Source organism: Pipistrellus hanaki (assembly GCF_964339955.1).
Source record: "Pipistrellus hanaki genome assembly, chromosome: 11".
In the NCBI taxonomy this organism is placed as follows: domain Eukaryota; kingdom Metazoa; phylum Chordata; class Mammalia; order Chiroptera; family Vespertilionidae; genus Pipistrellus; species Pipistrellus hanaki.
In genome coordinates this window covers 60,581,013-60,603,682 of record NC_140513.1, presented here as the reverse complement: position 1 = coordinate 60,603,682, position 22,670 = coordinate 60,581,013, and the positions used below count along the sequence as shown (strand labels likewise).

Sequence of the window (22,670 nt, the reverse complement as noted above, 5' to 3'; positions counted from 1 at the left end):
TACTATATTAATATGAACAATTTCTATATAAGTATCGACACCATCTCAGATAATCTTTCATTTTCAGCAATTTGTATTACACACTCTTAGTTTTAAAAATATTATTTAATCCTCCATATAATTGGTTGTTGAAAGCAAACTGAAGAGCTATAACCAAGTGACTTTAAATGCAATTCTGTTATATTATTGGGTTAATTTTCGAATATTTGAAATCTCAAACATACAGAAAGACATGAACATAACAGATGTGTATGTATATTCGGATCAAGTCTCATTAATGTAACATAACCTGCACCATTATGTCAGCAAATTTTGTCAAACACATTTCCAGGATCAATTCTATTTTCGAGACAATAATTAGGATGCTTCCAAACTGAAGGGGAGAGATTGATGGCAATTGCAGTTGTGATTTATTTGAACTTCCAAATTTTGAAACCACTGTCAGCCAAAGGCACACACCACGGGGTCACACACTATTTAGAATCCGAACAACAGGCACGAACTCTAAAAACCACCGGCTGCCCACTCCTGAGCTCCACAACAGGCTTCCACGCTCTCCAGCGTCCAGGGAGCGGGGTGACTACCTACACTTGCATTTCACTGGGCCAATCAAGACTTTACACCAAATACTCTAGACAAAACAAGAACTATATAGCCCTAAACTCCCTGACCCCAACCATTAGGAAAAAAACAACAATAAGCCTATTTTGACTAATTTGACTGCTTTTAATAAACTAGGATGCAGACATGAAATCTGTAGACAAAGCATTTTTGCTCTCATTGAAAAATGACAATGTGTACACTGCCTTCAGTGGGTCCTGTAATCCTCAGCGTGCATTTCTTCGAAGTAGGGGAAACCAGGTTTCTTCTTCTTGTTTGAAATTAAGATAACAATCCCTCATAAGGAACCACCAAATAATGTACCAAGGAAGCAAATCTCTTCCAATAAAATGACTTTATCCATCCTCATGGAGTCTGTGGCCACACGGGGCAACTATGCAGAAGAGAAACTCGGGGAAAAGCAGCTCATGCCACGAGGACTTTGCATTTCAGTCCTCACGCGCATTAAGTGGAGCGTTACATATTAAACAGAGAAACAGTGCCCATGCCACAGCTGCTTCTTGTTAACCAGCACTAAGAAAGACTGAGAGCGCCCAGAATCACCGTTTTAAAATAATACTAAATAAAATAAAATAAATAAAGCCAACGCTTACCAGAAAGGAGCAAGCTGAGTCCATAGAGAACTAAGCCGGCTAAAGAGTCCATGCTTTCCCCCATCTCTCCATCCAGGTTCCGCAGATGTGCATGAGGTTCAGGGGACCCTTTCAAGCACCCCGAGGTCTGTGACTCCCCATTCTCACGTTCTACTGGTTCTTGTTTACAAGTCGGAGGCGAGAAGAAACAGTAGAGAGGCAGGCTGTAACAGCCTCATTTCTGTCTCTGAGCACAGGGAGTTTTAAGTTCCTTTTTCCTGTTTCCTTTGTAGATTAGGATGGGAAAGGCTGTATCTTAAAGGCATTCGGTATCAGCAGGGCTGGGGGCACTGCAAACCCTCTCCATCTTGCAATTCATCAAAACACTTATCTGTGGCTGCTGCTGCTTCTGCTGCTTTGGCGGCTGCCGTAGGGGTGGAGGAATTTTGGTTGGAAGTGTGGGTCCTGGTCAGCATTTTCAGGAACAATAGGGGTATCCTCTCATAGGCGGGAAACAGAACAACAAGCCCTCCACCTACTTGTGGTATGCGATGGAGACCAGCCCTCCTCTGCCTTCCAACAGCTCGCCTGCCCGGGTCCCCTCGGGATCCCCAACAGAAGGGGCTTCTGGGTGTGGGGGGCGGTGTGTGCTTTTGTTTTCTCGTGGAAGCCCACGTGGTTCGAGTTGGAAAAAGGTTTCGTGATGAGAGAACACAACCCGGACGGCAGCTAATCTGGCTAATTACCTACCGGTGAGGTCAATGTCACCATGTGGCCACAGAGACCCGAGTCCAAAATTGTTAGCCTGCGTTCCTTCACACAGAGGATTTACTTGTCGGGCAGGAGCCCAAAGTTATCCCTGCGACTAGCTGTGGCTTTTGTTTTTATTACTAATTCATCAGAAGGTGATCTAATTTCTTGAAGAACTTGGCATAGAAGAATTTTAATACTGAGAGGGATTTTGTGGCTATTGGCCAATGGCATGTCAGGAGAAAATTATGAACAGAAGTTTTTAAATAACCTGTGTAAAAACCAAACCTAAGTGATCAGATCAGGATATACATATTATTCATCAGAGCAGAGAGAGCACATAGGCCAAAAGGAAACTAGCCATTGGAGTAGCCATCCCTAAAATGAGATCAGAGACCTTTGATTGATCCAGAGCAGTGGTCGGAAAACTCATTAGTCAATAAAGCCAAATATCAACAATACAATGATTGAAATTTCTTTTGAGAGCCAAATTTTTTAAACTTAAACTTCTTCTAATGCCACTTCTTCAAAATAAACTCACCCAGGCCATGGTATTTTGTGGAAGAGGCACACTCAAAGGGCCAAAGAACCGCATGTGGCTTACGAGCCACAGTCTGCGGACCACGGATCCAGAGAAAAACTTCTCTAAAATCTGAAATGTGACTTTAGAGTTGATCCACTGGTCTTCGCTCTGCCCTCTTTTCCTTCTGGCCCTGGGACAAGGCAGCTGCAGCTAGCCCTGCCTAATCTCTGTCCCAGGTTTATCCCATCAGCAATGATCCTGGGACGTGGATGCTTCCCATCTGCTGGGGTAGAAGGTTCAGGCTCTGTTTGCAAGCAGAGCTGGGTTCAAGTCTGGGCTCAGCCACATGTGGGGCCTGAGACAAGATAGCTGAGCCCTTTGTGTCTCCATGAGCAGGTGTAAAATGGCAATAACATCTTATTCCTGGGGGTTTCGAGAGGGTTACGTGAAAATTAAAAATGCATAAAGACATCTGTCACTGTGCCTAATTCACAGAACTCATTTTCTTTATCCTTCCCAGTCTGTTTCTGGTTTCAGTCCCAGGAGCTGCTGCCAGAAAGCCATTCTCTGATCCCATGAATGGCTTTAAGTTTGGCGGAGTAAACAACCAGTGTGGGAGTCAGAGGTCCTGGGTTCCAGGCCCGGCTCTGCCACAATCTGCCTGCCTGTGAACTGTGGATAGGTCACTTCCAGTCTCTAGGCCTCAGTTGCTCAACTGTAAAATGAAGGATTTAGACTGGAAGTGAGCGGTTTCCCTTCTGACTATAACACCGCACAGCCTAAATGACTAACCTGTCCCGCTCTCAGCATCCCCACGTTGGTTCCTTGGTCCTTCCACCTGGGCAGTTCAGAGAGGATGCTAGCTTTGCATCGCTGTCCCTGTGGGAGCCTGGGAGGGTCAGGTGTGCTTTTTTAAGAATGTGGTGGCTGAGACTTAGTGAGACCTACTGGCCCCAGGCCACTGGGGTCAGCAGTGAGAGGCCTTGGCAATGATCAATCCCAGGGCACCTGCCTCCGCAGGCACAGCTCCCTCTGCTAGTGCTTGATGTCCACACAAGGAAGTCATCATTGCTCACACTCCCTCCTGCTGGCTGGTTCTGTGGGCTGAAGATGCTACCACCTTGCTTCCTGTTCTGGGATTCCTCCCCGAGTTGGCCAGCAAAGCAGCCCAGTTTCATCATCCCTCCAGCACACAGAAAGAGGTCCCTTGAACCCAAAGTGTTAGTCAAGTTCTTTCTCTCCCTGTGACCCAGAGTGAGTGATTCTGTTTCATTCTTCTCTCTGTAATTCAGCCATGTTGCTCAGTTTATGTCTCCATTTTCTTCAAAAGAACTATGTAGTTTAATCTCATTTTCCATGCAATCCTTTCCACCATTACCCAGAATAGTGATTCCATTTCTTAAATATTGCTGGATCTCCTGAGACCAGAATTAGGCAGCTGGTCAGAAGGCTGAGTGCCTTTTCTCTTGGACATTTGCATCTGTGGCAGGTCGTTTCCAGGAATGAAGGGAAGATGACTTGTGGACACACGTGACCAGACTTGTTCTGCCCTGTGGATGTCAGAGCGTAGAGAAGCAGTCACGGAGCAATAGAAGGAGCTCCATGCACTGTGGGGCCAACAGGGCCACAGAGCCGACTGGCAACAGATTGGGAAGTTGCAACACTGGATGGCATGCCAGGATTTCCCAGGGAAGGGAGAGGCCATCTCCACATCTGTTAGGACGTCTCCCTAATAACACATAACATGTTAAGGAAATACCACATACTTGGACATGACCACAACCCTTCTCTGGAAAGCAGACTGTGGTCATCATAGGGCATCTGCATTTCCTAAGGAGATTTGATGGGTCCCAGGCAATCAGATCTCTACCCTCCACTTCTCTATCCACCTTGACAAGTTGAAACCATTTTCCCTTCCTTGTCTGATTAACTCCCAGTTATCTTCTAGTTCTCAGCCTAAGAAATGTCTTCCATGATTCAAATGAGTTCTCCCTCGTTTTTCTCCCACAAAACCCTGCTCTTTGGTTTCATCATATTAATCACAAGTGGGAATTATATATCGGTACTTCATCATTTTATGTATCTTTCCCTCCACTTGACTACAGTCTTCAAGAGGCAGGGACCATATAAAATTTATTCACCACTGAATCCCAGACCTGAGTGCAGTGTCTGGAACATAGATCTTAAATAAATGCTTAAACTAATAAATACAAATACTCCCACTCTTACTCATATACTCACATCTAGCATAGGCTTTGGAGTCAAGCAAACCCAGAGTACATGATATAGCTGTAATTTACTCCCTATATGACCTCAGCAATTTAATGCACATTAGGAACCTTCAATTCTTCATCTTTACAACGCAGACAAATAATACTTAATTAGTGAGGTACTGTATACCTAACTCACAGAAGTACATATAGAGTACAAGCTCCTGACATTGCTCCCTATTCACAACCCATCTCCCCTCCTAAACTGATACAGAGCCATCTGGAAAGAGGAAAGGAGCCCCACACAGCTAAAGATTCACCCAGCGGGGCCTTGCAGAGGCAGTGTTAGTACCCTGGTCTCTTTGCCTCCAATTTTTACAAGTTTAATATATGGTTCTTTTTTTTTCTTCATAGTTCACCTTTGTGCAGAAAAGTAAATAAAGAGAAATATAGGAAACATCATAAACACCAACAGGGTGTACCCAGACCTTAGGGAAGTATTTGAAGTGACACTTTGACATGTAATGGAAAAGTCTGATGACACGGAGAAATGCCACCAGTTCTCACTGTGATTCCAAAATAGTAAAAGCTACTCTCCGGCTCTCTGGTGTCCCCACTGCCCAGGGAAGTCAAAGGGGCTTCTTCATGAGTCAAGCTACTCAGTTTAATTTGGTGAAGCCAGACACACTGAGACCAGAACAACAACAACAAAAAAAACAACAACAAGTCAACAAAACAAAGCATTTGCCTGATACAGCTCTTTTTTTTCTCTCTGCTTTCTTGCACTTTATATATAAAAACAATCTATAAAAAACAAACATTTTGGAGACATATTGATAAAATTTTCAATAGATAAGAAAGTGTTTGTGAAGAGCTGTGTTAGATAACTTGTACAATATATATCTATATCTATATCTATATCTATATCTATATCTATATCTTTGGCTAATATGCTAAGTGTCCAACAGTTAGACCATTCGGCCAGTAGCTATGAAATGCACTGACCATCAGGGGGCAGATGCTCAAAGCACAGGCATGGAAACATGGAACAGACTGATGAATCTCAGAGGGAAGGGGGGAGGGGAAAGAGATTGACCAAAGATCTTATATGCATACTAGAGGCCAGGTGTACAGATTCATGCACCAGTGGGGTCTCTCGGCCTGCAGGGATTGAGCCAAATCTGTGCACTAAGCCTCTGACATCCCCCAAGGGGGATGGATTGCGAAAGGGCACAGGCCAGGCTGAGGGACCCCACGGGTGCACAAATCTGTGCACCAGGCCTTTAGTGTTATTATCATTGGTGTCTAAGATGTACATCCTTTGGTTCAGAAAATCCACTTGTATGTTATAATGCAATCCAAAATCAAAGATGTGTCCCTACATTTATAGAAGCATTGTGGGTAATAATCAAAATGTGAAAACAATATAAACACCCAACAAAATGAATTCTTTCTATATATCCTGGTTCACAATGAAATAAGTCAAGCGTCAAAATATCATGGTGGAAGCATACTGACATTGGAGATGTAGAAGGTGTTTATGGTAGATTGTTATCTGGAAAAAATGCTGTTTAAATAGAGTGAAACTTGCCGGGACCGGTTTGGCTCAATGGATAGAGCGTCAGCTTGGGGACTGAAAGGCCCCGGGTTCAATTCCGGTCAAGGGCATGTACCTTGGTTGTGGGCATATCCCCAGTAGAGGGTGTGCAAGAGGCAGCTGATCGATGACTCGCTCTCATTGATGTTTCTAACTCTATCTCTCTCCCTTCCTCTCTGTACAAAAATCAATAAAATATATTAAATAGAGTGAAACTTATTCACACACACACACACACACACACACAAAACAAATATACACCAAAATGTTAAAGTTATTATTTTTGGATTGTTGGAAGACTACATTTTATTTTCTACTTTATAATTTTCTAAAATATTAATATATATATATATATATATATATATATATATATATATATCACTTTAAGAAGATTGGGAGAAATTCTTGAGACAGTTGACCCAGGGCAGTAGAATGTACCTTAAAACACCATTAGCCAATAGGACACAGACTCCAAGAACCTCAGCCTCCAGGGGGTGAGGCAGGCACTCAGATGGGGGTGGGCATTCTGACATTTTGCAGGACCGTGGGGACTGAACTACCAGAGCCACCATTTCTGGCTTCTCTAGGACTTGCATGGACTTTTTTGGCAACCTGCTGTCCTTAACAGTGGCTAGCAGAAAGGGTCATCAACAATTGAGTCTTGGCCTTCAGCCAGGACATCACAGTTAAAAGGGCAACACCCACTCTGGTCCTGAGGGCTATGGAAAATACCTGACCCCTCTGAACCCCATTCACTCTAAACCTTTGTTTTTTTTAGCACATAAATAACAAGCATTGTACTAGTAGCTATCATCATATATAATAAAAGGCTAATATGTAAATTGTCCTCTCAACCAGGAAGGAGTTCGACCCTGGGGCAGGGTAGGGCTGGCCCGCCAACTGCCAGTGGCCTCTCCCCCTTGCTGGCCCCGTCCCCAATCAGATCCCATCTGTGCACAAATTCGTGCACCCAGCCTTTAGTAGGAATAGATACAGATATAGAATATGTGGTCTCTGCTCTTGAAACTCACAATAGCACAGTCTCAGCATGGTGACACTGCATCAAAACAGGAAAGGTTAAATAATAAAATCAGGCACTGCATGGTTAAACACCAAACCGGCATTACAAGTTTCAGTAGTCTCTGCCTTGGGATCCTTTATGCCATGAGGCACCACTTCTCATGCCTTTTTTCCTTCTCCTCCGCTCATGCCTCATCTTTCCATTTAGACTGGCTGCAAGCCCCATAAGGCAGGGACTGTACTTTATTTCAGCTGGTCCTGTGCTATTCTCTCAATAGCTTACAGGAAAGAGTAACTAGGTTGCCTCAAAATCACTATCAGACAAATTTGCAGACAGAATAGACTCGGGACGTTTCTACTCCATTCCCCCAAAGAAATCTTCAAAAAAAAAAAATAGATAAAAATAGCAAAAAAAACCCCAAAAAAACACCTCCTATTCATCCTTCAAAATACAATTCAGATTGTATTTCACTTACCTGTGAAAACTTTTCTCCATAGGTAGCTTTCAGGACAACAACCAGCCCATAACTTAGCGGCTAAGACAACAAACATGCATGTAGCTCAGGATTCTGCAGGCCAGCAGCTCACGCTCACAGTTCTGATCTCACCTGTCCTCCCTCATGTGTCTGCATTCACATGTCAATCATTATGGAGTTCAGCCTCGGGAATTAGCAACAGTCGGTCTCTGAGGCAACAAGATTGAAGGAGCCGCAGATTTCCTATCCTTTGGCAAACTAGCCTGGCTTGTTCACATGGCAGGCTCAGAAATCCATGAGAGCAGGTTCTCTTGAGGCTGTTAAATTAATTAAACGTGGAGGCCATTAGCTTTGCGTGGCTCTGATGCCCTGGCAGCCCACCAGCCAAACCAAATCTAAGCCTGTGCACGCCTCAGGGTTAGGAAAGCAAAAAGCTAAGACAAACAGCCAGGTGGGCTTTAAAGCTACAGCCAATCAATTTCTTTATTTTGCTTTCACCTGTTCTTCATAAGGCCTCTCCCGGCTCCTGTGGGTGGAGTATCCTGAACCACTTCGTTTGGTGCTAATCCCAATTGATTTTTGCCCAAATAAACTCAACATTTTTGATGTTTTCCTTTAAGTTTTAACAAGGCCTAAGCCTGGCACATCATTATTTCTCCACATTCCAGTCACCAAATTAAGTCACATGGCGAAGATTAATCCATAAGGTATAAATATAGACTTCACCTTTTTAAAAAATATATATATTTTATTGATTTTTTACAGAGAGGAAGAGAGAGGGATAGATAGTTAGAAACATCAATGAGAGAGAAACAACGATCTGCTGCCTCTTGCACACACCCCACCAGGGATGTGCCTGCAACAAAGGTACATGCTCTTGACCGGAATTGAACCTGGGACCTTTCAGTCTGCAGGCCGACATTCTATCCACTGAGCCAAACCGGTTTCGGCTAGACTTCACCTTTTTTATTTTATTTTAATAACTATATGTTGGTTGAAGGAAAAGTGTAAAAATTAAGGTTGTTTTGATTGGAAAAGACTAAGTCAAAAATAAGAAATCTATACCCTTTAAGCCTCCATTTTTTAAAAATTTATTGAAGAAGCTATTAATAATGTCAATTTTATAGCAGTAATAACCTACCTAGTGAAAAAACTTTAGGAAGAAAACAGCACAAAATTAAATTAGTTTCCATGGTATTTCAGGTAAACTGATACAACACTGTGGACAGTGAAAGCTTTTAATTTTAGATTTCACCTTTCAATACATAGAGTTACAAAGTCCTAATGCAAAAGGCAAGAATTTAAAAAAATAAAGGTTTTGGTCATTTTTGTTAGAAGTCAGATTTATTGAGCTATAATTTATATTCAGTAAAATTAACCTGCCACTTCTTTAAAAATTATGGTACAAAACACATAAAATTTACCATCATAACCATTTTTAATTATATGTTTCAGTATTATTAACTACAAGGCTGTCCCAAAAAATATATATACACTGTAACTCAATTTTGAAAATAAAATGTATTTTAATAAACACTGCCTTTATAATTATTCTAAGCATGCATATACATTTGGGGGGGGCATGCTATATGTTCACATTTTTGTGGAATAGATCTCCAGAACTTTCTCATCTTGCAAACCTGAAATTCTGTACTGATTGAACAACTCATTTACCCTTCCTCTCAGGTTCTGGCAACCATAATTCTACTTCATGTTTCCATGAGTTTGACTATTTTACGTACTTCATATAAGTGGAATCATATAGCATACAGTATTTGCCTATTTGTGACTGGCTGATTTCACATAGCATTATGTCCCTAAGGTTCATCCATGTTAAGCCTGTAACAGAATTTTATTCTTTTAAGGCCATGTAATATTCCACTGTGTGCATATACCACATTTCTTTATATATTCATCAGTTGATGGGTAATTTGGTTGCTTCCACCTCTTGGCTATTGAAAATAAAGCTGCAGTAAACAAACATGGGTATGCAGATAGCTCTGCTTTCAAAAGTGAGATTGCTGGATGATAATTCTATTTTGAATTTTTTGAGGAACCTCCATACTGTTTTACTTATCAGCTGCACTATTTTATAGTCCCACCAATATTGTATAATGGTTTAAATTTCTCCACATCCACACCAAATTTATTTTCCTTTAAAAAAAAAATAGTGGCCACCCTAATGGAGTAATGGGGGTGAAGCAAAAATGCATCCCTTTTAAGTGTACAGTCCTATGAGTTACTTTTTATAAAAATCATTTTGTATTAATTCAATCAAAGACAATTAGGTGATTTAAGAACAAGATTTGAGTAGCATTTTTAGTGAGCATACAGGCCTTATTGATGGCTTGGGATGGATGTCTACCTCATCCTTTTCTCATCTTTGAGAGGAAGGAGGTCCTATGAGTTCTGACAAATGCATACCTTTGTGTAATCGCCACTCCAATCACTACCATTTGCATTGCCCTGGAGTGCCCTTGGGCATCTTTGCAGTAAATCTCCTCCCTTAACCAACAGCCCCCTCTCCCCCCCCCCCCCCCCCCCCGCAATCACAGATATGTATTTCTATCCCTATTGTTTTGACTTTTTTAAAATGTCACATAAAATAATTATATAATCTATAGCATTTTGAATCTAAATCACTTGAGACACATTTTTGCATGTATAAGTAGTTCTTCCTTCTTTGTGCCCCACACTTACACAGCCAGCCAGAACAAACAGATATTTGAGAGAAACCTTTAATGTAAAAGCAGAGGTCTACAAAAAGAGCCAGAAAAAAAGCAACTTGGAGAAAATCGAGACTACTAAGGAAGAAGGAGATGTCAAAATAAAAAGGTCTAATTCTAATAGACATACATGAGAAGAGACTACAAGCATGGAATAAGAACAGGACGGTACTTTTACAGTATTTCAGATACTCCCATACAGTGGAACAGTAATACAGAGGATGAGCTATCAAGCTACGCATAGATACTGATGAATCTTAAATTTATGGGGGTAAAGGAGGAGAAATCAACCAAAGGTCTTGTAAGCATGCATAAAAGCCTAACCAATGGATACATACAGCAGGGGGGTGAGTGCATGAGTTAAGGGATGGGGAGGGAAGGGGGGATAGGACACATATATAATACCTTAATAAAGAAAAGAAACTAAAAAAATAATAATCATTAAATTCTGTGGCGCATACACACACACACAAAGTAGAGCCCTTTTAGTTTCTTGCCCTGTATTCATTAGCAATGCACTGGCCCTTTCCTCTCTTGAAAAGTGAAATAAACTTCCTCTCTGCAAAAAATAAATAAATAAATAAATATAGTAATAATTTAAAATTTTTTAAATAAAAATAAATGAAAAATGGCAGTCTTAAAAGACTACAAACTGTGTGACTCCAATAATATGATATTCTGGAAAAGACAAAATACAGACTGAAAAGATTGGTGGTTTCCAGTGTTTTGGAGGGCGTGTTGAGAGGTGGAGCACAGGGGATTTTTAGGGCAGTGGGACGATTCAGTGTGATATGGTAACGGTTAGATATGTGACACTAGGCATCTATTTGTCAAACCCATAGAACTTTACAGCACAAAGAGTGAATCTCGATGCATGCAAATATTTAAAGATTATTTAGAAGGCCTCAGTGATCTCAGGATGTAATACAGAATGTAACAAACAAATGTATGAAACAAGTTCACTAATGGGGGGTGGAGAGGGTGTTAAGGAGCCTACTTACTGTTTTTATCCCAGTATTCTAAGCATTTGATCATGAAATTATATTAATGTTGTAAAGTTAAAAAACTTTTTCAACTGACATCTCCCAGTAGATCCCACAATATTCTAATAAAGACTGCAGGGCTAGTTACAATGTTTCTTTTCTTGTTGTTGTTGTTGTTGTTGTTGTTGTTATATTCTTGTGACACACACACACACCAAAAAAAACAAGAACAGACATTTATGTTAAGACATAGCCAGACACTTACATATGTTATCTTACTCAGTCTCCCACAACTTTGAAAGAGGAATTTGCATTTTACAAAGAAACATTCCTTAGGTAAAGTCCTCTATCACAGTGTGTGTGGTAGATTGTCAATGAATACTTACAGGGTTTAAATAAAAGAATGAATAATCTAAGCATAAGTCATACATGTAAAACAAACAGCATATTATACAGCACATAGCTAAGGGTGGCAATACCTAGCGAATTTAAGTCCCGTTTACTAGGAATGTTCAATGATCACTGAAATTTTCAGAAAAGGCTTCAGAGAGAGGAAAGTGGGCTTTTAAGTGTGGACAGAATATAGGTAAATGGACGGGGCAGGAGGACATTGTGGGGGAGGGGGGCCAGCTCGAGGCAGTCACTCGGGGGCAGGCAGAAGCCTGGCTGTGTAATCAAGTGAATCAATGCACTTTCCTAGGAGCCTTTCAACTCTAATTTTTTTAAAACCGCATATATGCAAGTTCTGTCATCTATGTCTAAACATTTTATGGCTCTCTTAAAGCTAATATCTTCAATAAAATAACAAACATGGAAAGATCATCAGAGAGATCACTAAGTTAAAGAATGTAAAAACAAGGAGCTTTGGGTGCAGATAAGTTGTTACCTTTTCCCAGAACACACACATGGAAAGCCGCAGAGCTGGGTTATGAACAGAGACGCCTCCAGTTGTTGGGTTCTATACTCTTTCTATTTACGTGGTTTGGTTCCTCAAATGAGGAACTAAAGTTTGGGCTGGTTACATTACATAGTATTTATCCAACATTCCTATTCTGTTTTCTCCATAAATAACACAAGGAATAACACAATACAAAATATAGACAGGGCACAACTAACAGGCTCCGCCATAGAGTCGAAAGCAGAGGACAGGTTAGTTAGGGGAATGACTGTCTGGGTGTGTGCTGAATTTCCTTGGCTGGTGGATAAGCTTTGGGTTTCCAGGGTTCCCTTCTCCAAAAATTCTCCAAATGATGGGAAGAACCATTTGGAGTTTAGGCAGCTCTTGTATAACTGTATAGATGTTTGTTCATTCTGACACCAAAGATTCTATTTCTCCTCCAATTATGCAACCAGGTTCTGAACCGTCCCTGCTTTGACAGGCAGGTATTAGGTATGTGGGTTTTCTTGGCTCCATGGTTTAAATTAACCTCTGATCATTACCCCTTTGAAGATTTAGACTTAAAAGAAGAGATATGGTAGTTCTTAGTTACTCCCACACTGGGAGATATGCCTGGTCTGTACCTTCATCCTCGTTTCTCAGTTCAGTGGAAACCTGATAAAGACCAGGCCTAGCCCTTATACAAACTTAGAGCTCATGAAGATAGACAATCCCAATGTTCCTGAAAAAAAAAAAATTATATTCTCCCCTGACTTATCTCAGCAATGGAAGAAGAATCCCTCTCCCTTTCCATGAACACATTACCCACTTAATTTAAGTTGTTATGTTTTTAAAAACAACAAAATTAAGTCTGCTTAGTGCTTTTAAAAGATGACAAATTTTTCAGTAAAATATATATCAATTTTTCCAGAATGCTCTCATTTTGAGCAGAGTAATTTTGATGAAAGAAGAAAATAAAATTGATAAGAAACAAGCTACTATTTTCATTATCTCTGTTTCTCCCTGTGTTGTGAAAGCAAACTAATAAGAATAGCTAAACAAACTTATGTTAACAAATTTCATGTTTAATTAAACATATTTCTAGGAGAGTTTGACTTATTCTTAAAGTGATTTCAAACACACTACATTTTGGTATATAGATTATGCTCCAATGAGCATCCATTTTAATGAGCTTATTTGGCCATGAATTAATCAGACTCTTTTTCTGTTGATCTGTAGAAAAGAGGCATTATAGTTTAGGTTTTTACCATTTTGAAGTTTCCTTTAGCTAATTTTTATCTTTCATCATATTTTTAAAATGTGTACAGATTTAAGTATGTCAATCTTATTATATATTTACTATGTACAGAGCTCCTATTCTTATGGAAATCACTGATGGAGAAATTTTTTAAATGTTAACTAGACTCTATTAGTTTTCTTATTAACATAAATGTCTGATAAATTTGTTTTATGAAATTTTTATGCCTATAGGTAAATTATGGTGTTTTATACTGCTCACTATAAAGACATACTATAAACTTGGTGAGTTGAGCAATTAATTCTTCTAAGACTTCATTTGGACTTGCCAGAGGGCTTAGCATCATCTACACTTTCAACTATAGCCTTTTTCTCCTCAGGATTCTCCCCCTTCCCTCTGGTCCTTGCCAGAGAAGCAGGGGAAAACATTTAATTGGCATATATCAGCACACTGCACACCAAAACAGCCAAAAGAATAAGCAGCCAACGAAACGGCAAGAAACAGTGTGACAGCCACTGTTTGTGTGCCACCCGGATGCTCAGACATCCTGTTTGGGGACAGCACACTCAGGAGGGGAAAGTAACCAGCTGATGAACGTAAACTTGGATCAGATTTCTATTTTGGTGTCTTTCTTTCTCTCCGTCTCCTGGCCCCATGCACCCCATCCCCATTCCCATCCCCTGCCCAACCCCACTTGCCAATTAGAATAATTGAAAAAGAGGACATATCCCAATGGAATGTGTCTGTTCGAAACCCTTACCCAGGAGTTTTTTGTTCTTTTTAAGAAGTCACATTCATTGCTGCATGACTGTAATGTACAAGTGCCATTTTCTATAAAGCTGACATAAAATGTTATATTTTTTTGTTGTTGTTGCTGTAAGTAGACAGATTTATGGTGGCAAGCCTGCCCCCCACCTCCCTCGCTCCCCCAGCGCCCAGCAGGTGCGCCTTCCTGGGGGAATTAGCCTGCGGGGATGTCCATGGCAATTCACAAAAGGAGACATTTGAGTTGGAAAAGAAAAGTGATCTGAGTGAGGCCAACCTCAACAATGGCACCAGAGTGGTTCCATATTTGAAAAAAATCAATGAGAAGAAATTCAGCTTCCACAATGGCTCAGGGCAAGGCTGTGCATCTGTTCTTTGCTCCTGCAGAGGAGGGTTTCCTGGGGAGGCCTGTGGTGTGCAGAGGCTCTTAGAGGGCCTGGCTGGGAGCAGGGCCCAGAGGACCTGATGCACAGGAGAGTCTTGGGGGTCAGGACTTCATGCCCTCAGGGAGGTCAGAAATGGGAACTTCTGAGGATGAACCAAATGCTCTTCTTGAGGGGAGCGGCTGAGTAAACCCGTCTCTCCAACGTTTGGTCCTGTCCACACGGCGCTGCACCACATCCCACGGTATGATGTGACAGAGCTCCTTGGCCATTCAGTGCCCATGTTTTCAGAGCAAACAACAGAATACAGGGAAGGGATCCCAAGGGTAAAAAATGCTTCAAATGATCTGCAGATCACACTGGAGTTTCTGTCTGTGCAAGCTTTTGAAGTGGCAAAACCACTATGCTGGAGTTAAGGTACAAGCCGGCTAATAAAACAGTGAAATGAATTTTGCCAGTTGTCTTAGAATGGTTTCTTTCCATGAAGGCTGATGCAAATAGTGCGGCTGTGAAATTTCTGCTCTGGTTTGTGTGTTCAGACAAACTTTAAGCAAGTGGAATTTAAATTCATTAAAGTGGGTTGATAGGGAAGGAAATGGTTTAGCTTGTTTTAAATTGTGCTGGAAAGACACTCAGGATTGAAGACTGTTTCCAGGAGGAGACTATGTCCTGTGTGGACATCAGATGAGACCATTAAGTCCTTCCTCACCCATTCTGAAGGGCTCCTGTCCCGGATGCTGTCTCTCTATGTTGTCTGATCACCTCATGGAAGTGGGCATGCGTAAATACCAGCTGCTCTGTCCTTGCTCTAAGCCTTGCTGAATTAATGGTGAGCTATTACCATGTCTACATTTTGTAGAATCATTTTGGTCTGCAGAAAAACTCGATTTCTTTTCTTAAACTCCCTTTCCTTCCATGTGAAATGCAATTTTAATGGAGGCCCTTTGGTGAACATTGCAATAATAAACTTACCTTTAGAATAAACCTTTCTCAAATTGGGAATCCTGGTGGTGTTATCTGAAACAGACATGAGCATGAGACTCAGTCACAGAGAGGCACCTCAAGTATTTCCCTATAGAAAACCAGTTTCTAGGAGTTGAGGTATCTTTTACACTAAGGTTTCTCTCTCTTTTTTTAATCCTTACCGGAGGATATGTTTTGTTTTGTTTTTCATTGACTCTAGAAAGAGAGGGAGGGAGGGAGAGAAACAATGACCGGATCATGGATCAGCAGGAGGGTGGGTCAGCGAACTATAAGTGGGCAGCGAAGAACTACCGGAGGGGGCAGGGCAGAAAGCTATGGGGGGGTCAGATGGGGTGCAGAGGGAGCTACAGTGGGTGGGGCAGTGGGTGGAGAGCTACAGGAGGGTGGCAAGCTAGTGGTGCATGGATTTGTGCGCAGGACTACTAGTATATATATATAAAACTCTAAGCAACCAGAATGACCAGAATGACTGGTTGCTATGATGCATACTGACCACCAGGGGAGCAGACACTCAACGCAGGAGCTGCCCCTTGGTGGTCAGTGTACTCCCATAGCCAACTTCCCCTGGCTGGCCCACGGTCTCTCCCCCTCTGGCCAGCAGGCCCTGATCACCCGATTGGGGCTAGCCCCTGGGATGGAATGGGTGGGTGGCAGCAAACATGGCCCTTTTTCCAGGGGTGTGAAGGGAGCTGGCGACTAACCTGATTAGCCTGCCTCCCACCCACCACAGTGGTGGTACAGTGACAAGAAAAGAAGGGAGGGAGGCAGGGAACTGCATAGAGGCAGGGAAACACATGGTAGTGGGGCGCCGACGATGGCTGCATCGGTGTCTGGTGTCCATTCCTTCCTCACCTATCAACTGTCGCTTCCTCTGTCAGTCAGTAGGAAAATTGCAAAAAATCACTTGTAGTTTATTTATCCTGTGAAATAACATGCAGCAATTAAAATGAATAAAAAAGATCTGTAAGAATCAACATGGGTAACTTAACAAAGTAATATTCAGTGGGAAATAAGGGTACAGATGATACCTTCTTTTTTTAAAAATATATTTCATTGATTTTTTTACAGAGAGGAAGGGAGAGATATAGAGAGCTAGAAACAGCGATGAGAGAGAAACATCGACCAGCTGCCTCTTGCACACCCCCTACTGGGGATGTGCCTGCAACCCAGGTACATGCCCTTGACCGGAATCGAACTCGGGACCTTTCAGTCCACAGACCAATGCTCTACCACTGAGCCAAACCGGTTTCGGCCAGAATGATACCTTCTATGTAAATTTTAAAGGACACAAGACAATCCTATAAGTTGTTTATAAATACATGTATGGAGTAAAAGTGTAAAAACAGCCTGAAAGGATATACACCAATTTAAGGTATAGGTGTGGGCTAGGCAACGAGGAAAAGAACAAAGATATCACCATACTTACAATATCTGCTTATATCATATATGAAATGACATTCATGTCTGTAATGACAAAACATGAACAACTTGCTAATCCCAGGTAGTAAGTATACTTGTGCTATAAAATTCTTTGAATTTACTGAACTTTTCATATTTTTCAATAAAATTAAGAGTATTAAGGAATGAATTATAGAGAGGCAAGAGATCGGTTAAGGTCCAAGCAAAATACAATGGTGGCTTGAATAATAAAAATGGAAGGAAAAAAAAAAAAAAGACTAATCAGGTGATATTTTGGAGGTAAAGTTTTAGAAGTTGCTGTTGAATTGAATATAAGGGTTAAGGGAAAGGAAGGAATAAAGGGTGTTTTTTTAATTTTAAATCTCTTTTTTGCATGCAGGCTTACTTCCTGCTTGGAGTTTGATTTTGTTCAGCCTGATCATGGATGGTAGGAAACTTCCTGTACAGTTCCATTAAATGTCTCTTGGGAAATTTACTGGTTAATCATTTCAGGCATATAGACTACACTTCCGCATTTTGTTGGGAGGTGCTCTCCTACAAGTCATGCAAAGGCTCACTGATAGAGCTTGCTTGGTACCTGCCACATTTCCAGTGAACTAGGCTTTTTGATTCACTTGAGTTCAACCTTCCTCTTCATTTGGATTAGACTTTGTCCCAAGCTTCCCCTGACAGTGACTAGATCTTCAGCTCTCTACTTACCTGTTTTAAAGTGGTAGTACCAAAGAGTGGTCCCAGTGCAGCTTTCAAATTCCACCCTTTAATTTACATCACTATTTCACAAATAAAATGTGTGCTTGCTATTCAAATAGATCTTTAAGATAAAGTCTCCTAGCCACATTTCCAGTGAGATTACCCTTCCCTAAAACCCTTTCATATAAAGATGCTGAAGCCAACCTAAGACCCAGCAGTATCAGGTTATTCCAGGATGTAGGCCAGAACATGGAATTAGGCTAGAGGTAAATCATTGGAACAGAGGCTATAATATTCATTGCCTTTTTCTTTGGAAATAAGATTTGAGAAAGTTGCTATGAAATAGATGAGATGTCAGGTCTTGAGGAACCCCTGGAGATTACAATTGATTGCCTCTGGAAAGCATATCTAGTAGTAAAGGGTTCATGAACTTGACATTTGGGCTTACGGACACTTGGTTTAATTTTTCAGAATCAGTCAGTATTTGCATTTACCAAGAAGAGTTATGATCCTATGAATTTGTGCTGCTTGTTTGTCTGTCTTTTCCATTAGAATGTAAGCTCCATGTGGGCAGGCATTGTGTTGATTTTGGTCACTTATTTATTCAGTAAGTGTTAGTTGAATATATTTGATAAGTGGAAACAGGCAGCCTTACTTGCTGGTTCGCTTGCTTTTATATATACAGATAGATTTTGCTTTCCCCATATCATGGCCTCCACACCATTAGTAGTTCCTGTTATTGGCAATGAAATTATGATAAATAAGTCTGAAGGTAAAAACTATAATTGCAGAGGGTTGTGGCATATGTTGTATATATATCATTACTGTAATAAGTTACCACAAATCTAGTGGATTAAAGCAACACAAATGCATTATCTTATAGTTCTGGAGGTCAAAATTCTGAGACGCTTTAGGCTAACATCCTTCTGAAGGTTCTAGGGGAGATTCTGTTTCCTTTCCTCTCCTAGGATCCGGGGGCCACCTGCATTTCTTGGCTCATCGCCCCTTCCTCCATCTTCAAAGTGCATCCTTCCAACATTTGCTTCTAATTGGCTTTTGACTTTTATCTGACTTTGACTTTCTTGCCTTCCTTTTAAAGGAATGTTGGTGATTACATTGGGCCAACTCAGATAATCCGGAATAATCTTCCCATCTCAAGATCCTTAATATACCTTTGCAATGTCTCTTTTCCCTGTAAGGAGCATTCACGGGTTCTGGGGATTGAGATGTGGACATCCTTGGAGGCTATTGCTCTGTGTACTATCGCTATTTAAAGATCTTACTGGCACTGAAGTTTTCACTCTTTGTTTTTCACTATGTTGTGACTTTGGTGTAAAACTTAGAAAAATTTAGATCTACACAGCAGAGTTCCACTCTGAATCAACAAAAGTGGAAATTTCTTTCTTTCTCAACTGAGAAGTCCTAATTAATTTTTGGTAATAGATGGAATCAGAAGAAACACTACTCCTTTATTGATTACTTCAAAATGTTGTAAAATGAGTTAGAAACAATGTTTTCAATTAATAAAACTGATCCTCATCTCATCCCCATTTTTACCTTTCAAATATAATGAAATCTGCTTTTCAGTCACATTCAAATGTGTGTGGAGCTTCAAAGTAGCAAATCTGATAGCCCAAGGATGTTGCCTTTACTGTAAACATTTTTATAGCTTCTTTTTTGGAATTGTCTTTGGAGACAGTTCACCAGACACACAGGAAAACACAGCTCATTATTTTAAGGTCACAAGGTACTCTGCCTTCTCTGTCTTCTTCCCCTCCCCATTGTTTTAATCCACTTGCCTCCATCCCCACTCCTTCCTCTGCTGATATTAGTGCCAGAGATCTGTGAGGTTAAGAGGAAGGCCTGGGAAGCCAGAGAGTGGCTGGAAGGGGGCGGGGAGAGCTCATGCAGAGCTCAAAGGGCAGCAGACTGCCATATAAGTCTATCTGATTCAACCTACAGCAAAACTGTCAACTAATAATATTTGATAATTCGCTGGGTCAAAAAATTGCATGGTTAAACAGTCCCTATTAAGAAGTGTCTGAACTTCAATGATCTTATATTCATTCCCAATGAAAATATTTTAAATAATAGGTGAGGTTAGTCAAATAGATTTTCAATGTACTATTTATTGACAGGGGAAGTAGATGCATTAAAGGAGAGACTAGAAAAAACTCTCCCCTGCACAGATTTTTTCCCAAAGGAGGTCTCAGTTTAGAGATTTTCTTAGAATAGCTCCATAATTCAAAGATTTTTTTTTAAATCTCTGACAAATAAATTTACTATTTAGGTGCATAGATAAATGAAGAAAATATTGTAATGGTATTATAAGATATTTATATCATATAGTATAGGCTGCAAAATAATTTTGAATAGTGGAGCTATTCAATGTCCAAACCGTTTACAAACTGTCTGATACTTTCAACTACTGAAGTTACAGAGCATCGGGCCATATTCTTTCAGAAGTCCCATTCAGAAGAAAATATCTAAAATATTCCTAGCTACTACATATATATTTTTCTTCATTAGCCCAATTAAGATTACTCTTCAATGAACTATGAGTGTAAATTAAGAGTTATCAAAGGAAATGCAAAAAGTCCAATTTTAGATCATCATCTCACATAAGAAAGGGTGTTTTTTTTGTTTTGTTTTTTCTCTTATAAAACAGTCTTCCTCTATTTAATAAGACAGCCATTTATTTGGCTTCCTCTGGTGGCTATAATTGAAATAAATTTTTTTTTTAATTCTAAATCTATACTGTCCAGTTTGTAGCTACTATCCACATTTTGATATTGAGCACTTGAAATGTGGCTAGTCTGAATAATGTAAGTGTAAAATATGCATCGTTTTCAAGGAGTTAGAATGAAAAAAAAAGGATTATAAAACATCTCAATAATTTTATATTAATTCCATGTTGAAATGATATTTTGGATATACTGAGTTAAATAAAATGTATTAAAATGAATTTCTCCTGGACAAGTCAAAAGTACAACTAAATTACAGAACAACCACCATTGAGAATCACCTGAAGACCAGCTGAACAGAACTCCTACAGCTAAGGACATAAAGAAGCCACGTGGAGAGTGGTGGGAGGTGCAAAGACACAGAATGGGCTTGCTCCACATCCATGTGTGGTGGTTATAAATTGGGAGGGATATCTTGGCTGCAGCGGTTTCCTCTCCCCATACCCTGAGGAGCAAGTAGTCCCAGTCCCATACCAGGTGCCCATCCCAGAGTTCTAGTGCTAGGAAGAGAAGCCCCCATAACTTCTGGCTGTGAAAATCAGCAGAGGTTATGGCTGAGTGAGTCAGAGAACTACTGGAGTCCCAGGTTGTTCCTCTTAAAGGGCCTGCACAGACGATCTTGCTGCCAGACTGGGCAGCAGCTCAAAAAGCACTAGGATCATATGAAGTCATGTTTGACTTCAGGGGGAGGCCTGGAGGGACAGCTCTCCCTGACATTTTATTTCTTTGCTGAGCCCTCCCCCAATCCAGCTGGCAGGCACAGGTGGGTACCAAATCTGAGTCTCCATTAAACTCACCTCACCCTAAAGATTCCCTACAAAATTAACCCATCCAGCACACGCAGGGGCCTGAACCTCTTTCAGCAGCTATTACTCACAAGTGGCTGACCTCCACCCATGCTGTAGATTGCCCTAAAATCTCTGGAAGGTCCACAAACCACAAACAAGAAGTGGCTGGCCTTAGTGTACCTCTCGGCTAAGTGGCCACCATCCTGGCACTAGTGGCAGTTGGCTTTGATTCACAGCACAGCCTATCCTATGTGACTCCAAGTACACAGCACAAGTGAAAACCATCTTCAGCTCACTTTGTAGCTCCTACCAGGTGGCCTCAAAACCAATACAGCCAGTGACTGGCTTCAGACCATACCAGAGTATCACCCAGTTAGCTCCACAGATGACACACTCAAAGAGCAGAGTCAGCAGGCACCAGAACCCACTAATGTGAATCTTGCTCCTTGAGGTCAGCCCCTGCACAACAGCTTGTCCACTACAGCCAGGGCCAGTCCTCATAGCCAGTCAGCCTGAGAACCAATCCCTTCCACTGACATGCCAACAGCAATCAAGGCTCAACTACAAGATGACACACACAACCCACACAAGGGTCACCCCGGGCTCAAGTGACCAGGGAGTCTGCACCATTGGGCCCCATGGGATACCTACTACATAAGGCCACTCTGCCTTATGTATCAAATCTACCTACTAGTAGTATACAAAAGCAAAAACTAGCTGGGTTATATGAAGTAAGTGAGGGAAATCTTTGCAGAGATTAAACATATGAAGCTGCTTCAATGAAGAAAGGTTAAAGCAATGTCTAATTGCCCTAGCCGGTTTGGCTCAGCAGAAAAAGTGTCAGCTTAAGGGTCCCATGTTTGATTACAGTCAATGGCCCATACCTAGGTGGCAGGCTTGATCCCCAGCCCTGGTTGGGGGATGTGCAAAGGCAACCAAGGCAACCAATGGATGTGTCACATCAATGTCTCTCTCTCTCTCTCTCTCTCCTTCTCCCCCCCCCCCCCTTTTCCACTCTCTCTAAAAACCAATGAAAAAATATCTTCAGGTGAGGATTTTAAAAGAGAAATGTCTAATCATACTGTGTGGTAGATGTTTTTACAATGATGGATGCAATTGGTATGAAGTCAGATTATTAGAAGACAGGACAAAGGGTCTGATCATTTGTAGTAATCAGAATCCCAGCAGTTTGTGGTTGATGTTGTTTTTTATTAATCCTCACCCAAGGATATTCTTCCATTGATTTTTAGTGGGAGTGGAAGAGAGAGGGAAAGACAAGAGAAA

At 41.0% G+C, this 22,670-nt stretch overlaps 2 protein-coding genes across 2 annotated transcripts in view; both read right to left on the bottom strand.

Moving 5' to 3' along the window:
• The window catches only part of TEK (TEK receptor tyrosine kinase), a 112,738-nt gene extending 110,858 nt beyond the window's left edge, over nucleotides 1–1,880 (bottom strand). Inside the window, exon 1 of the mRNA XM_084898265.1 lies at nucleotides 1,215–1,880. Within this exon, the coding sequence (XP_084754391.1) occupies nucleotides 1,215–1,278 (64 nt within the window). The 5' untranslated portion in view covers nucleotides 1,279–1,880. The remainder of the gene's footprint in view (nucleotides 1–1,214) is intronic.
• Nucleotides 1–22,670, bottom strand: part of IFT74 (intraflagellar transport 74) — a 315,492-nt gene that overhangs the window by 205,140 nt on the left and 87,682 nt on the right. The window lies entirely within an intron of this gene.